Source organism: Acinonyx jubatus, chromosome E2, assembly GCF_027475565.1.
Source record: "Acinonyx jubatus isolate Ajub_Pintada_27869175 chromosome E2, VMU_Ajub_asm_v1.0, whole genome shotgun sequence".
Lineage (NCBI taxonomy): Eukaryota > Metazoa > Chordata > Mammalia > Carnivora > Felidae > Acinonyx > Acinonyx jubatus.
This window is the reverse complement of record NC_069396.1, coordinates 48,697,615-48,714,985: the sequence shown is the minus strand read 5'-3', so window position 1 is coordinate 48,714,985 and position 17,371 is coordinate 48,697,615. Positions and strand designations below refer to the sequence as shown.

The 17,371-nt window shown below is 51.3% G+C and overlaps 1 protein-coding gene and 1 long non-coding RNA gene across 7 annotated transcripts in view; one reads left to right on the top strand and one right to left on the bottom strand.

The window, feature by feature from the left end:
• Positions 1 to 78: 78 nt before the first annotated feature.
• LOC113593402 (uncharacterized) lies at positions 79 to 7,563 on the bottom strand. The gene is made up of 3 exons (XR_003413557.2): positions 7,423 to 7,563; positions 5,587 to 5,732; positions 79 to 1,783 (listed from the first exon to the last, which is right to left on the bottom strand). It is a non-coding gene; the product is annotated as an uncharacterized LOC113593402 (long non-coding RNA).
• The window catches only part of SMG9 (SMG9 nonsense mediated mRNA decay factor), a 20,125-nt gene continuing 10,266 nt past the window's right edge, over positions 7,513 to 17,371 (top strand). The window contains exons 1-6 of one of the 6 annotated variants that reach the window (XM_027037716.2): positions 7,513 to 7,651; positions 10,482 to 10,637; positions 12,927 to 13,001; positions 13,091 to 13,355; positions 13,460 to 13,557; positions 15,406 to 15,518. In XM_027037716.2, coding sequence (XP_026893517.1) covers positions 10,488 to 10,637; positions 12,927 to 13,001; positions 13,091 to 13,355; positions 13,460 to 13,557; positions 15,406 to 15,518 — 701 coding nt within the window. In that variant the 5' untranslated portion in view covers positions 7,513 to 7,651; positions 10,482 to 10,487. The other 5 variants (XM_053211429.1, XM_053211426.1, XM_053211428.1 and 2 more) reach the window with 5 other exon arrangements.

The following is a 17,371-nucleotide window of genomic DNA, read 5'->3' as shown; positions in this document are numbered from 1 at the left end:
TATGTACACTCCCAACAGGCAGATCATCCAGTGGAAGGCCCCTGTCTGGCCTGAACCTTAGTTTCCCTGTCTACAAAACAGACCCCTCCTCTAAGTGCCCTCCCAGGTCTGTGGGTCCTCAATAACCCCCACCCCCACAGATCTGAGGCTAAGAGCAAAGGCTTCAATTCCAGGATTTGGTTCAGGGTCCAAAGCCTAGCTCTGCCATCCACTACCTGTGTGACTTTGGGCAAGTGGCTTCACCTCTCTGAACATTTTACCTCACTTCTAGAATGGGTCCACCTTCCCATGGAACTGCTGTGAAGATGAAAACAGGGACCGGCACAGACGGGCAGGCATTTAGTAAGAACCAGATACACGAGAGACAGTTCATCATTTTTATTTTCGCTATTGATTTTCAGATGTGGTGCATGGCTGCTCTTTTTCTTTTTCCTGCCGCCCTCCCTCCCCTACTCATCTCGCCAGGACCTAGAGGACGACCCACCGGTCAGGAGACTAACAAGAACCCCAAACTATCCCAACATACTCATTTCATTATCTGTTTAAGACTCAGACAGGAAAGGGGGAGGGGCTAGCAGTTCTGGAGGCCCTACTGTGTGCTTCCCTCCTGTAAATCACCTCGACCAAACCCCTCCCACCCCGTTGTAGAGATACAGAAACTGAGGTTGCAGGAAGGGCCATGTCTAGAGGCTGGAGGTCTGGCCGCAGGGCCCAGATTCACACCCAGTTTGCCCTGCCCTGTGGCTGAGCCCTCCCTCTGCCCTGCCTGAGGTGAGTCAGAGGCCGAGTGGCCTTGGACCTCTTGGAGGTTTCACTTCCCATCACTTCCCTCAACGGCTCCATTCCACTTTGAGAGGCTGATTCACCCTTGCTTCCTTCGCTCTGCGGGGAAGCCCGGCTGGGAGTCATCCTTCTCTGCTGAGCTATCTTCGGATTTCCCTGCAAAGCCACAGTTAGCCTCATCCCTCGGCTCCGGGAGCTAAACTGGGGCTTGCACCACCCACTGCCACGAATTGCCCTTCCTCTGGACGCCAGCCCACTTGGCAGTATAGGAGACAGGAACTGGATGAAGACATCTCCAACACCCTCCCCCTGCAGGAAGCCCTCCTTGCAGTGTTACAGCCAGATCCCCTGCCAAACGACCGCACAAAATCTCTAAAAAGGAGGCAAAGTGGGTACTGTGTGGTCCTGTTTTACATAAAAAGTAACTGAGGCAGAGAGAGATTTAAGAAACCTGCCCAAAGCCACAGTAGAGAAGGGGGAGCTGGGCTCTGACCCAGGGAGCCTGGCTCCAGAGCCCCAGCACTTAGCCAACGGGCCCATTGAGAAGCTCAGGGATGATTAATACCGTATTTTCATTTCTGTTCTCTACTGTGTCTTCAATGTCAAGGGCTGGCACATGCAGGGCCTCAGTGAATATCACTGAATGAAAACCCTGAACGCCTGGGGGGCCCAAATTCCTCACCTCCAGCCAAGGTGGTTTTCACTGTGACAAGGCAGGAACTGGTTAGAAGTGGCTTTTCACTAAGAAACTAAGAGGACACGTGAGTGATCCCGTTCTCAAGTATCTTGGATTTGCCCCGCTACTTTCACCTATTTCCCAATGTGGGGCATGGGTCCTGAGACCCCCCTTCCGGCAGCTTCTGCACTCCCCCTCACAAAATCTGTACTTCTATCAGGGGCTAGTAGGGCCGCAGGCACGAATCAGATGTCTGTCCCCAGGGAGCTCAGTCTCACATGCTCTGGACTTCTCTCCTGTTTTACCTCCACTCCCATGAGAGGGCTGGTTGGGGAAAAGAGGGCCCAGAGAGGGGTGGCAGTTAGAAAGCCAGGCAGGAGCTGAGGCTGAGGCAGATTCTGGCCTCTCTCCTTCCATGCATCTGCATCCCGGGACCCTGAGGACTCTCCCAACATTCACACGTCCCTGGACCTAGCCCTGGTTCAAACTTCTGTGGCTCCCACCTGCCCTTCTGTCAAAGTCTAGCTTTTTGGCTCGGCTCATTTCTTCTTTTATGGAGATCCATTTTACGTAAATCACACATATTTTATTTTATTTTTTTAAAACACACACATTTTAAATGCAGTCTCACTGAATTTTTACCAATTTATTCACCGGAGCAGCCACCACTCAGATCAAGCTAGCAGTTTCCAGCCCTCTAAAGGTTCTCATATTCCTCCCAGCCAATACCCAACTCCATCCCCAGTAACCACTGTCCTGACCTCTTTTGCCCAACTTTGAAAGCAGCCCTGCTCTACATGCTAGTGTGGACCGATTTCTTAGAGTCTGCACGGTGGCTATGAGATCCACCCATGCAGCTCACTCTTTTTCATTGCAGAATAGTGTTCCACTGTGTTAATACACCCACAGGCCTCACCTTGGGGGCTCTTCAGGCTCCACAACCCCCTTCAGCCTCCTCCCACCCCACCCTGGCTGCTAATGACCCCACACCCAATTCCAGTCTGTGGGTCCCCCCCCACACCCCCACCAAGCAATTCTCAGACACCGGCTGGATGTCCTATACTTCAACTCAATTCTGACACTGTCTTCCTGGAGACAGCATCAGATTCCAGAGATTAAGAGCTCAGTCCTACAAGACCGCACCCCCCACCCCCACACAACCTTCAGAAGCCAGTGGCAAGTCCAGGTTATCATCTGTGCTTCTGGACCAATCAGCTACAGAGCACAGGTTCCAACAAACACCCCCTTGAGTTCGAGTCATCTGCTATAGCAGCTCACAGAACTCCAAGAAAAACATTTTACTTACTGGATTCCCGGTTTTTGTAAATCAGTAATTATTATAAACCAGAATAAAACTCAGGAACAGGAAGATGGATGAGACACACTGGCAAGGTATGGGGAAGGGTGGGAGCTACCATGCCTTCTCCAGGAGCCCCACTCTCCCCAAATCTTCACATGCCCTAAAACCTGGAAGTTCTTTCAACCCTGTTCTTTTGGGTTTTGGTTTTTGGGTTTTTTTGGTCCTTTTGGGTTTTGATGGAGGCTTCATTACAAAGTCAGTACTGATTAAATCATTGGCCACTGGCGATTGATTCAAGCTCCAACCACCCTTTCTCCCTTTCCAGAAGGCCAAGGGTCAGACCGGCTATTTCAACCTCTACAAGGTTGGGGCCCTGGCAATAAGCCCCCAGCTTTAGGTTACCTAGGTGTTTTCCAAAAGCCACCTCGTTAACATAACAAAAGACACCTCTGCTCTCACCGCACAAAATTCCAAGGGTTTTAGGTGCTATGAGCCAGAAAAGGGGCAAAGACCACATAGATTATTATAAATCGCAGTGTCACAGCAGCTCCTGCCAGGGGGCTCCCCATCCTTCCCCAGCATCCCTTGCTGTAACTGCCCACCACCGTCCTCTCCCTCTGGCCCCAGCCACTTAGAACAAACATCACGACCATCTGTCCAGTTCTTCATTATGGTTCGTAAAGGAAGCCCTACCATTTACATCAATACCAGACTGCAGTCCAAAGACCTTGCTTAAGCTTTTATGCTGTGCACAGTAACTGCCAACACAGAAGGAACAAGAGCGGTTTTCACAATCCAGAGGGAATGTCAGATGTTATGACTTTCTTTTACCAGGAAGAGCTGGCCCCTCTTTGATTCAAGGCCAATCCGTCTCTCCCCTGTACACTGTCAGCACCACCGCCATTACCTGCTTGAGGACAGGTTCCTAAGTCTCCATGTCCATTTTCCCTCTAGCACTCCTGATGGCAAACAAACCTGCCATAGTTTCTCCCACCTTAAAAACGCCCGAGGGGCACCTGGGTGACTCAGGCAGTTAAGCGTTTGACTTCCGCTCAGGTCAGATCTCGTGGTTCATGAGTTTGAGCCCCACAGAGTCAGGCTCTGTGCTGACAGCTTGGAGCCTCCTCCAGTTTCTGTGTCTCCCTCTCTCTCTGCCCACTCCCCCCACTCACTCTCTCTCTCTCTCAAATAATAAAACATTTTAAAAAATTGAAAATAAATAAAATAAAATTTCACAATGAAAAGTCAGGAAAAAATTTTCAGTCTACAACCCTGGCTTCTCTCCTAACTGCCGCCCCTTACTCGATGTCCAGCGAGCATCTCAGAGTCAGCAGGTTCAAAGCTTGTCGATTTCCCACGAAGAGGACTCCTCCACATCTTCGTGAAAAAGCATCACCCTTCATCCAGTTGGTCAAGCCCAAAACCTTTAGGATAACTTTTTTTTTATAAATTTTTTTTTTTTAACGTTTATTTATTTTTGAGACGGAGAGAGACAGAGCATGAACGGGGGAGGGTCAGAGAGAGGGAGACACAGAATCTGAAACAGGCTCCAGGATCCAAGCTGTAAGCACAGAGCCCGACGCGGGGCTTGAACTCACGGACCGCGAGATCATGACCTGAGCCGAAGTCGGCCGCTTAACCGACTGAGCCACCCAGGCGCCCCTAGGATAACTTTTAAGTCATCCCTGATTCATGGTTCCTCTCACACAACCCTCTTTCTGAGTCACCATCATCTCCCATCCAGGCAGGGACATGGGCTTCCTCATCACCTGTGTCCACGCCTGCCCAGCTGCAGGCTATTCTCTTCCCAGCAACTGGCGCCGCTTTAATACTTTAACTTTTCTGTGCACAGACAACAGTCACATTGCTCAAAAAAGCAGAAGTCTTCAACACTCGTCCTCACAGCTCTGTTCCGTATCTGTCTAGAACCTTCACCCCCACAAGCAACCACAGTCATTAATTCAGGGTGTTCACCATAGAGATGTTTATAAAACACACATCTCAACATGCCGGGCCTTGCTCACAGCTCTCCAACGGCTTCCTGTTACACCCGGCAAGTAACTTCCAAAGCCCTTCCCGTGGCCTACAAGACCCTATGTAACCTGGCCCGTCTCGATAGCTTCATTCCTAAATAATGCTTTCTCTCTTCCCCTCGCTCTGCTCCAGCCACTCTGGTCACCTTGACAATCTTCGAACACCAGCTCCACTCCGCTTCTTCCTCAGGTCTTTCCACGGCTTTTCAGCATCTTCATACACTTCAGTTCCTTAACTTTGTTCAGGCCTCTGCTCAAATGTCATCTCCTCAGAGAGCCTTCCCTGACCACCTCTGACCTCCGTCACTCAAAATTTCCTTATCCTGACTTATCCTTCCACTCATCTTTTACCTGACATCATCTGCTTCACTGGAATATCTGCTCCTAGAGGGCAAGTGCTCTGGCCTATTTCCCTGTAGGATCTCCAGTCTACAGCCATACCTGGCAGCTGAGTAGAGTTCCAGAATTCAGTCAACATATGAATGAATACAATGAACACCGAAGTCAACGGAGAAATGAATACATCAAGTGGCCATGGCTCTCAACATCCCCAAGCGTGGACCCTTTGACCCTGCAATTCCACTTCAAACAAGATATTACTGATAATCCTATCACACACATGCAATCAGATGTACAAGGTTAGTAACCGCAGCAAATGCTTGTAAGAGCCAAAGTTCAGTAACAGCCTAAATGTTTATCAATACGGAAATGGTTAGGGCATGGCACATCCACACAATCATGCCACTAAGGAGAAAAGGCAGGTTTCTGGGTGCTTGTCTGCACCACTGACTCACCACCAGGCAGGCTGCCCGCCGCCAGGGGAAAAAAATGTGGGCTTGTTCTAGGGTGAGACAGGCTTGCGTTTCATTCCAGGCCCTGCTGCTTCCTGGCTAGGGGACTTCAGTAAGGACGTCCTCTTTCAGACTGTTATTTTCTGCATCTGTTAAATGGAGAAGGGGAAAAGGTATGGTGACATATATAAAACAGCCTGGTACACAGTGGGCCCAGTGTCAGTGCCAGGCCCCTTCTTTCCCCTTTTAAAGTCATTTCCACCTGATGGTTGCTCAGAGTTGTAAAACTGGCATGGAGGGTGACCTGGGATTGAAAATTTTAGTTGAGAAAAATGGGTATGACCGGAGATGAAGCCGCTAAACAGGAACACGGACAGACACAATACAAAGAGGCATGGTCTATCATGCATGTCTCTGCTTAACACTCACAGCCTTTGGAGAATCCATCAACAGGACTCTCAACTTAGTCTGTGGACCGGTGTTTTCACTGCGCCTGTGGCAGTCTGTTGAAACAGTTCCACCTGGCACGGGTACTGAGGAAATGGCAGCAGGGATGAGGCTTGGGGGGGGGGGTGAGCGCAGCACAAAATAATGACAACACATAGTGCTACTACGCACCAAGCACTATTCTGGGTACGTTCATCCATTTAACTCTGCCAGGAACATTATAAGGTGCCGCCAATCTCCATTTTAGAAACGGGGGTAGAGAGGGTTGAGGAACGTGGCCAAGGTCAGCTGCCATTTATGTGAACCCAGGCTCAAGCTCTTATCTTCAGTGCTTTGCTTAAACAGTCATTCCAGAAGGAAACTGGGAGCCGGTGCTTCAGGAATGGAATATGAGAACCAGAGTAGACTTTGTGTACCCTAGTGGCTGCCTGAATTTTGTCAGAAAGTACATGTATCCCCTGTTCAGTTATAAATTACAAAAAAAATTTTTTAGTAATATTGCACATGAAAAATGGTAAATTCCCCCATTGACCGATATACATATGAATGTACGTTTGTACACACGCCCCTTCTCCCTCCTCCCCGGAGTTATTTCCCTCCCAGTGGTAACCGCGGGCTCTAGCTAAACCGCTGCGCGCATGCGCTCTCCTTGGGCCGGGCATTCCCCCCCCCCCCCCCCCCAACTCTGGTGCGCACAAGGCTGCGCCACTGGCTTCTTGAATTTTCGACCCCTATCCCTGGGTTCCTCCCCTACCGCGGCGGGCGACAGACTGAACAATCCTATCCCACCAGTCTCCGTCTCCCAGGCCTTCAGGATCTGACCAGCCCGTCTCTGCGGCCTCACCTCCCACCCAGAGGGAATTCTGAGTCCAAAACAGTCTGGACCTTTCCCTCCACCTGGAGTACCCTTTCCCGCCCTTCAAGGTCAAACCGGACCTGGGCCCTCTCCTTCAGTGATTTCCTCTAGTTGTCTCCCTCCACAGAGCGTTATGTCTTACAGCGCACACACTAGGTCTAATTCATTCCCGTGTTCTCAGCACTTACTCGGCCCAGGACCCTGAAATTCCTCCCTGCCGCGCCGCCCCACCCCACCCCACCGAATCCCGCCAACGCCACTGAAGAGGCGGGACTCGAACCTGCCATCTCCGGAGCCGCCCTCTCTCCCTCCTCGCTACACTCCCACATGGGCCTCAAAGCAGCGCGCGCACACTAAGGCGGAACCTTAGCGTCCGCCCTCCTCCCCTCCGTCATCCGCATGCGTGCTAAAGCCAACCACCTCCATCAACGCATGCTCAGCCCGGCTCTGACGCTCCGTTCTGGCGCGCCCAGCCCTCGGCGCATGCGCAAGGCCAGCACCCCACGGGTCCTGATCTCCGCTCCGCCCCGTGCTACCTTCTCCTCTTCCTCTTTCGGGCCGGCGTTCTTTGGGTGCCGCTTCCGGGGTGCCTAGACCTGTTCCGGAGTGACCGGTGCCTGCTTTCTCTCTCTCTCTCCCCAACGCTCCTCGTCCCCTAGACGCCATTTACAGGCCCGTGGCTTGTAGTGGAACCTCCCCCACCAGCCCCGTCACGGAAAGCGCGCGTAGCGCTGCGCCCCAAGAGCCAATCAGCAGCCGCCTTAGGTAAGGGGCCCGCAAGCCCGCGCGAGGCTCGTGCACCGGCAGGGGGCGGGGCGCTGGGCGCGTTTCGGGGCCCCGCCCCCTTCTCTACCGTTAAACGGTTGCTCGGACGTCCGGCAGGTGTGCGTAACAGACTAGGCGTTCAAGGGCGACCCTTAAAATACCGGGTTGGCGGGCGCGGGCTGGGGAGGAGATAAATAAGGTGTAGATAGGAACTTCAGTTCTGGGAGGGCCTAATAGGGCCTTTAGAACTGGCCGTCAAGTATTGCAAACGTCCTAACGACAGCGTGTAAAGAGGAGTCTTGGGAACACGCTCGCAGAGGGTCTACAGACAGACCTTGTATACCCGGGAGGTCCTCCGAATCCTATGTAAATAGAAACCTAAATCGTAGGGTTCCCCATAGGAGGCTTGTAAGCAGGTGTCTAATTATTGGGGATGTTACCTGAGTAATAGAGACTCATTGGTTTTAGGGGATGCCCCATATACAAACTTGTAAATGTATATTTACAAGTGTTAGAGAGTCCTTAAAAAAATAGTGTAAATAGACTCTGAAGTTCTTGGGGGTGGTGGTGTGTAAATACAGAGTTGGGAATTAGAGAAGTCTTCCCTCAGAGTTTGCAAATAGACACTTAGGTTCTGGAAGAGTCCCCAAAGGGGGCATATGAAGAGGTGCTTAAGCACTGAGGAAACTCCCCCAAAGCATGCCTAGTTAGATTCTTAACATCTGGCAGGTCACTGTAAGAGCCCTGTAAATAAACACAAATAGACTGGCTTTATACATTTTGGGAGACTCCCCAGAGGAGCCTGGAAACATGGGGGGGGGTCCCCAACCTGTATGTAGGTGGACTCATTCTGGGGAGCTCCCCCATAGAGCTGTTCAATAGACCCAAATACTGTGGAAGTTTCCAGAAAAAAAAAAAACATGCAAACGGACACTTGCTGCATGAGAAGGGGCTTCTCTTGGTGTGTAAACAGACTGGAGTGCTGGGGCAGAGTCCCTGTGGAGGAATGAAAAGAGACACTGAAGCACTGGGGGGTGGGGCTGTCTCGAGACTAATGTGCAAAGTGACCCTTAACTGCAAGGAAGGGAGGATTCCCAGTTTCTGAGGGGAATCTCTGCCAGAGACTGTAAACAGTCACTTAAGTGCTGAGTGGATCATTTTCCATGAGCATGTGTAAACAGGCCCTGCCCTCCTGTCTCAGAAGGCAGTCTTCAGCTGGGTTTGTGACGGGGTGGGGGGGTGGGGGGAGAAGAGGTCACTTGTAGCAATGGGAGAGGCGCTGGACAAGCCCCTACTCCGACATCCTGTTAACAGATACTGCTGTTCTGGAGAGCGAATCTCTCACAGGGATCTGTGACTGTGTACTTGGGTAGGAGGTGGGGGATTCATAGAACCATTTCACAGGTGGGGGCACCTGGCTGTCTCCGTTGGTGGAGAGTGCCACTCTCGATCTTGGGGTTGTGAGTTCGAGCCCCATATTGGGCACAGAGCTTACCTAAAAATTTTTTAAAAATAAAAATGGTTTCATAGGCACTTAAGAGCTAAGCAAGGATCAGCAAACTTTTTCTGTAAAGGGACAGAGAGGAATTGTTTGAGATCCTGCAGGTCGTACTGTCTCTGTCTCAACCACTCAGCTCTGCCACTGGATCAAGAAGGCAGCCATAGACAACTTTTAAGTTGATGGAGGTGGCTGTATTCCTATAAAACTTCATTTACAAACACAGAAGGCAGCCCTGATTTGGTCCGTAGCCTACAGTTTGCCAACTTGACCTCTGAGCTATAAAGGAAATGGCCTCTCCTGCAAACAGACTGTTAAGTATTCAGAGATTTCTCTGGAATGAAGTGTAAACAGCTGGGGAAAGTCCCTAGAGGGACCTATAAAGCGAGTTCAATGGTAGGGAGTAGACCATATAGGTGGCAGTTCATTTTATAACATCTTAGATTAACCACGGGGGAGACTTGGGAGTGTGAGGGATGGCGGGCCATCAGAAACCTAAGGTAGACAGACTGAGATGTAGAGGGACACCAGATAAGATAGGGCCTTGAGTGCAGGAGCCCCACCCCCACACATGCCAGTATTAGGTAATCAAAGCAGTAGTTGTCACACTGAGGATCATGTTACTGGTTTGTAAGGAAATGCTTTGCCACAGTTTGGGAAAGAATAGGTCCCATTTTTATGTGATCCCCTCCCCCTATGAGATACAGGTTGAGGCCAAGTGACTAATAGTTGGGAGTAATTTTGGCTACAAGTAAGAGAAGTGTAGCTGTTTCCCACTGCATCTAGAAGGAAATAACGCCGGGTGAACAGGAGACCGCCGATTTTTTTTCTGCCACACCAGCCTTCCCTCGTTCATTCCTTCCAGTCCAGGGTGGCTGCTTGAGCTCCAGCCTGCACACCATATTCCTCCCAGCCAGGAGGAGGAAAGGGCAAAAGGCATGTGCCAGCATCTGTGAAGGAAAGTTTCTGAAAGCTGCTAGAACACACTTCTGGTGTCATACCATTGGCCAGAAAGAACTTAGTCCCATGGCCACCTAACTGCAAATGGTGCTGAGAGGTGTGTTCTGGACAGCCATGTGCCCAGCTCAGGACTAAGGGTTTTATTTTATTTTTTTTGGAAGAAGAGAACAGATCTTGAGAGCCAGCTAGCAGTCACTGCCACAGCCACAGAGCTCTCTTGAAAGGAAATGCCTTCTTACAGTCCAGAGTGAACCAAATAGATTGAAAAGAGTCTGTCCTCACTCTGAAATGCACCTCTCTCTCCCCCTCTCTCTGTCTCTCTCTGTCTCTCTCTGTCTCTCTCTCTGAGTCTCTCTCTCTCTCTCTCTGTAGGCAACCATGTCTGAGTCTGGCCATAGTCAGCCTGGTCTCTATGGGATAGAGAGGCGGCGACGCTGGAAAGAGCCTGGCCCCGGTGGCCCCCAGAACCTCTCCGGGCCTGGTGGTCGGGAGAGGGACTACATTGCCCCATGGGAGAGAGAGAGACGGGTGAGTGAGTGGGCCCAAGGGCAGCATCCACATATCCACTCGTTCCACAAATGTTATTAAGCACCTGCCATGTGCCAGGCACTAATCTAGATGCTGGGGATCAATCTGTGAACAAAAGCCTTATGAAGTAAGAGTAGAGAGTGGCAAAGGGGTCTGTCCTAGATGAAGTGGACAGAGAGGGCCTCCCTGAAGGGGTGGGTTTGGAGCAGAGACCTGAAGGAGGTGAGGGAATACACCATGACAAAATCTGAGTGAAGAGCATTCTAGACAGATCAGCAAATGGGAAGGCCCTGAGCCCTATATCTGGTGTATTCAAGGAGTAGCCAGGAAGCCAGTGTGGCTGCAGTGGCCAGAGAAGAAGGGAAGGTAATAGAAGATGATGTCGGAGAGGTAACTCAGGCCAGATCACGTAGGACCTGATAGGCCTGAGAAAGGACTTTGGATTTTGTTGAATGAAATTGGCACTGGAGGGTTTGAGCTGAGAGGCGCCATAAACTCATGTTTCAAAGAGTCCTATAATAACCGCAGCTGTTCCTAGGTGTTGAGCAGCGTGCACGTGCAAGGTGCTTTAACGTCTTTCGGGTCTTCCTGCACTCTTCTAGCTACCCCATGAAGTAGAACCTAGGACAGATCTGATTTTCACTAATGAAGAGAGTGAGTCTCAGGGGAGAAAGGACTTAACCCAGAGTCACAAAATCAGTGAGCTTTGGGGCCAGAACCCAAACCCAAATCCAGCTGAGCCCAAGCACAGCACTGGTCTGCCGGCCGTAGTGTCCTGGACTGGAAACCAGGAGCCTCGGCGTGGGCCCCGGTCCTGCCTTGTCTTCTCTCCTGTGCTGAGGTGACTCGCTGTCAGAACCTGCCCCCTGCTCGTGTCCTTTCTCTAGGGCCCTACCCACCTCTGAGAGAGCTCTGGGGGGAAGAAGAAAGTAACAGTTGGAACTGTTTTCTGAGCCATAAAATGGTAGACATGAATAATAATTGATTTCACAGTGAGCTCGGCTCTTATTCCTTTCCTTGGGTTACAGCATAAGTGAGAACACAGGGTCTCTTTCTTCCTGCCACACGTACCCGGGACAATGTCGCCATCATCGTGCACTTTCAGCTTTAGTCCTGGATCAGCCTCTCCGAAGCCTCTTGTCTTTGCCTCTGACTTTGCCGCTGATCCCTGGCAGCCTCCTAAGTGGCCAGTGGACTCCTCACGTCCTCCATGTCCCCTGCCGACCTTGGCATCTTCCTCCCATTTTCCCTAGTATCCATGACAGCCCACTGGGCCTCATCCTGGACACCCCCTTCCCCACGTCAGTCACCCTGTACGTTGTGCTTCCTGAATACATCTCCTGTCCTCTGTCTGTCCTCACAGCCTCGTCCCAGGTATCATCCTCTCCTCCCCGGACCTTCTCCCCATCTCCCTCCCTGGCCTTCTGAAAGCCCGCAGCCTCTCCTGTGGTTCTGTCACAGCTCTTCTTCCCAAATACTTTCATGCCCTTTGTTTGTTCTTCACCATAGGCCAGTGAAGTGAGCAGAATTGAAGTAAGTATCCCCAGTGTATGGTGAAGAAATAGACCCACTGAAGGGTCATGGCTCTCCTGAGGTTCCTCGGGGAACAAGGCTCAAAAGAACAAGGCTCAAAAGCCGATCTCTCCCCTTTCTTGAGCAGATTGGGGGTGAGTCAAAATAAACATGAAGGCAAGGTGTGGGATCAGCCCCCTGGCTACTGGCAAGTGTGAGTGGAGCTGAGGAGTGATGAGGAACGATCAGGGTAGCAGGGCTCTCGGGATAGCAGCTGTCAGATAGTGAGCGCCTGCCATGCGTCAAACGCCACATGGACAGTTTTCAAGTTCCAGCTACGCTCAGCCTGTAGTAGTCCTGTGAAGAAACTCCTATCCCTGCCGGCCAGATGAGGAAACAGGCTGAAGCGAGGCCTTAGCCAAGTTCACACAGCCAGCAAAAGGCAGGGCCGAGTTTGAACCCAGGGCTAGCTCCAGAGCCCTAGCTCCTTCCACCTGGGCTTGTCTTCTGGCAGAGGCAGCCGAATGCAGTTGTGGAGCCAGGCTGCCAGGGTTCAAAGCCTGGCTCCATTCTTTGTTGGCCACGTGACCTTGGGCAAGCCAGTTAACCTCAGTATCTTCATTTGTAAAATGGGGATGATAGTGTCTATCTCACGGGGTTGCTGGTGGAATTAATATGTGAAGGCATTTAGAATTGTACCTGGCACCCAAAGGCCCTGGGGAGTGTCTCTGAGAGGCGAGGGAGCCATGCCCGAGTAACTGCCCTCCCTCACCACAGGATGGCAGCGAAGAGACCAGCACGGCGGTCATGCAGAAAACCCCCATCATCCTCTCGAAACCTCCAGCAGAGCGGGTGAGCAGGGAAGAATCTTCTGAAGGGGAGGCTGGGAGCAGTTAGGGCAAAGATCTCTCCTGCTGACCGGAACCTTCTCACTCCCATAGTCTAAGCAGCCACCACCCCCAACAGCCCCGGCTGCCCCACCTGCCCCAGCCCCTCTCGAGAAGCCTATCGTCCTCATGAAACCACGGGAAGAGGGGAAAGGGCCAGCGGCTGCGACAACCACCTCCACCCCCGAGGGCGCTGCCCCAGCACCCCCTGCAGCCCCCGCACCGCCCAAGGGAGAGAAGGAGGGACAGAGACCCACGCAGCCTGTGTACCAGATCCAGAACCGAGGCATGGGCACTGCCGCACCCGCAGCCATGGACCGTGAGTTCGGGCCTGGGCGGGAGCCTGTTGAGGACGGTTAGGAGCTGGACCGCCCTCACACAGACCCTCACCACATCCCATCTCCTGCTTTCTCCTGTCTCCAGCTGTCGTGGGCCAGGCCAAACTACTGCCCCCAGAACGCATGAAGCACAGCATCAAGTTGGTAGATGACCAGATGAATTGGTGTGACAGCGCCATTGAGGTACTGAGTGGGGAGCATGGGTCTCCCTGCTTGAGCTTCCCCAGGTCCCACGTCTCACTGCCTCCACCCCACCTCCCCACCGCCACCCTCTTGGCAGGTGATACTGGACTAGACAGCTTTCAGGCAATTGCAGCAATGAGAGAGAAGGAATCTGAAAGTTCTCACCTAGTCAGGGCTGAGTTGCAGTGGCTTGCAGTACATGGGCTGTGCTGGTTGTTAAAATACTGAATAACCGTGATACCAGTTGGCAAAGAGGGACTCCCACTACCACCCAGATGCCCTGGGACCTCCTTTACCATCTCCTGCCCCCTCAGGTCAGCCTCCTAGACCCTGCTCCAGTTCCCCTTCTGATTGATCGAAACAACCCATGCAGTACCAGTGTTAACTGGTTTGAATGTCACTCCCAGAGGCTCCCTTTTCCATCTCAGCGGCCCCTGCTGTAGTTCAGACCTCACATCCCTGGACTGGCATGCCTACCTCCAGACTCTCGGGCTTCATTTCTCCTCTCCTGCTGCTTTTTCCCCCTAGACCCGTCACATCACGTTGCTGCCCAGATTCTCCCAGATGTGTCCCTTCTCCTTCTCCAACAGCTTGGACTTACTAGGACAGCATGCCGGGTCTGTATTTTACCCGGCCTCCTTCCTTTCTATGTCCGCTGTCCTACTGATATCAACTGGAGGGCCTTAAAACAAAACAAAAGCCAGTGTCCACGCCTACCCTTCACTGTCAGATTAGAACGCCCTGCAGTGGTGACAGTGTTCTGTATTTACACTATCTAGTATGGTAGCTACTATCCTTATAAGTGGCTATTGAGTACTTATCCACATATCCCCATATGTGGCTAACATAACTGAGGAACTGAAGTTTTAGTTTTGTTTCATTTTAATGAACTTAAAAAATTTTGCTTTAATGTTTATTTTTGAGAGAGACAAAGCACGAGAATGGGGAAGGGCAGAGAGAGGGAGACACAGAATGTAAAGCAGGCTCCAGGTTCTGAGCTGTCAGCACAGAGCCCGACATGGGGCTCGAGCTCAACGGACCACAAGATCATAACCTGAGGCAGAGTTGGACACTTAACCAACTGAGCCACCCAGGCGCCCCTAATTTTAATGAACTTAAATTTAAATGGCCACATGTGGTCAGTATCCAGCTTATTGAACAGGGCTAGCGCTAGGTGTTCTTTCTGCTTTAATGTGTCTAGGGTTAGAGCCAAGATTGGCTTCCTTTTTTAAAAAAAAAGGATTGATTTTTTAAGGAGCCTGTTGAGGACGGCTCTCTTTTTTTTTAAAGCGTGTCTCTCGCACCCCCTAGTGGTGAAAGGCATCAGAGCTCGTGGCCCAGAGGTGAAGGTCTCAGGACTCTTAAATCCCAGACAGGATCCAGGACAGACTGACCTCCCCTTCCTCACTCTTGTCCCTTTTTCATGCTGCTGCGTGTTTTCCTGACTTGCCAGAAGCCGAAAGTCCTCCAGGAGTCTGCCGCAGTAGCCCTCAGATACCACATCCTGTCCTTCCACCTGTTCTTCATTCCTGTGTGTTTCTTCTACTCTTCCCCAAAGTCAGGTTTCCCTTTTTGCCCGCTGTGTTCCAGTGGCACTGACTTTCCATTAGCTTCTTGACCATGCCAGGCTCTTCTCCACTTGGGAGCCCTCACAAATGTTCTTCTCTGTGCCACCGCATACGTACAGGGGCCCTTTGCCCAACTGAGGGGATCGGAGGCGTCAAAGTTTTGCTTCCACATCCGACAAGGCAGGCGGGCCAGTCTCTGCCCCCCCACCCCACCCCAGTCTCACTCCCACTCCAGCCGCTGACAGATTTACGAGGCTCACATTCCTTCATCTTCCCACAGTACCTGTTGGATCAGACCGATGTGTTGGTGGTTGGTGTCCTGGGCCTTCAGGGGACAGGCAAGTCCATGGTCATGTCATTGTTGTCAGCGAACACTCCTGAGGAGGACCAGAGGTAAGGGGTGTGGAAGACCAGGAGGGAGGTGGACACCTACCTGGAGGACAGGGAAGGGTGGGCCTGGGTATTGCAAGTGGTATTACCAAAGGACTTTGGGAAAATGTTTCACCTCCCTTGGCCTCAATGTCTTTGTCAGATTAGGGTGATTAGGGCCTGGACTAAATCTTTGTGTGGCTCCAAGATAATCAGTGCTGTTTCTCCCTCCCTTCCTGCCTCGCCCCAGGGAATGGTACAGAGCCCGGCTTTGGATTTAGGTTGACTTCAGTCTCAGCCCTGCCATTCACCAGCTAGTTGACCTTGGGAATGTCACTTCATTTCCCAGTATCTCACCTCGTCATGTGTAAAGTGGGTTTTTGGAGGATAAGATCAGGAAGGCAAAGTTAACAAGAACCTGACACAGAGCAAATGCTCATAGGATACTGGTTGCTAAGACCTGGTAAATAGAACAGGGAAAGAGACTCGAATGTAGGGCATGGGTTCTAGACCAGCCTCGGTCCTGCATTCTTGAGTAAGGATGGGGATGATTGTGAAAATAAAAGTATGAAGTCACAGGAGAGGATCTGGGGAAAGAGAGAGCTTAGGAACTAGGGACCAGAACTGAGGGCAGGGAAGGAAATGGAGAAAGGCAGGGACTAGGGAGGAGAGACATAACCGGTCTGATTAAGGAAGACTCAAACTGGAGAACGAGAAAGGGATTGTCTAGAAAATGTAGGGGGTTGGTTTTGGTTTTTTTTTTCCATAAAGCAGGTGATACTATCTTGCATTGTGTGGATGGATATCAGGGGGTCCATGAACCTCCTCCTGACAGTATATGAGGGATTTTACATCTATCTGCAGTTAGGCTTTCCTTCTAGGAAATGGGTCTGTAGTTTCCCCCAGATCTTAGAGGGTCCGATGGAGACCCAGAGCAGGTTAAGAACCACTATCGTGAGACTGTACATCCACTAGAAGCAGAGCTGTGGGGCTGCCCTTCCTCCCAGGTCCGTCTCCTCTCTGGTCAACTTGTAACTTAAGCTCACCTTGGCTCCACTTGGGAACAGCTCCAGCTCTCTCAGCATTCTTTCCGTCTCAGCTTCCACCCCCAACTAGCAAATTTCTCCTCCCCTACCCCCGGCTTTGAGTTCAGGTTCCTGAGCTAGAGAGAATTCTGCTGGCCTGGCATATCTTTTGTGTTTTTTTTATTGTTTAGTTTATTTTGAGAGATAATGTGAGTGGGGGAGGGGCAGAGAGAGAAGGAGACAGAGAATCCAAAGCAGGCTCCACACTGTTAGCACAGAGCCAAACATGGGGCTCGAACTCCCAAACCATGAGATCACGACCTAAACTGAAGTCAGACACTTAACTGCCTGAACCACCGAGGTGCCCTCTGCTTATTTTTTTGAGCCACGTCAGCCCGTGGTGTGGCGGACTTTGGTGCCAACTCTTGCCATCAGGCCCTCTTTATGTTAAGAATTCATCTGCTTCTCCCTTCCTTCATTCCTGTCTCCTGGCCCAAGCCTCCGACATCTCCCCTACTGAATGTCAAGAATCTCCTCACTGATCTCCCTGCTTTAGTTCAATTCAGCTAACATCTATTGAGTGCTTACAGTGTGCCAGGCACTGTTCCGGGCACTGGGGATACAACAGTCAACAGAACTGGCAAGAACCTTTGTCCTGGTGAGCCTTCATTCTAATCAGGGTGAAGGCAAACAAACTACGTTATTTGACATGTGAGAAGGTGATACCCAAACGGGAAGGGATTATAGGGAAGCTGTGGTTGGTGCTGGATTACAGTCCTAAACAGAATGGTCAGGGAAGGCCTCGCAAAGAGGGACACTGAGCACAAGCAGACTGGGAGGAGGGAGAGCTTT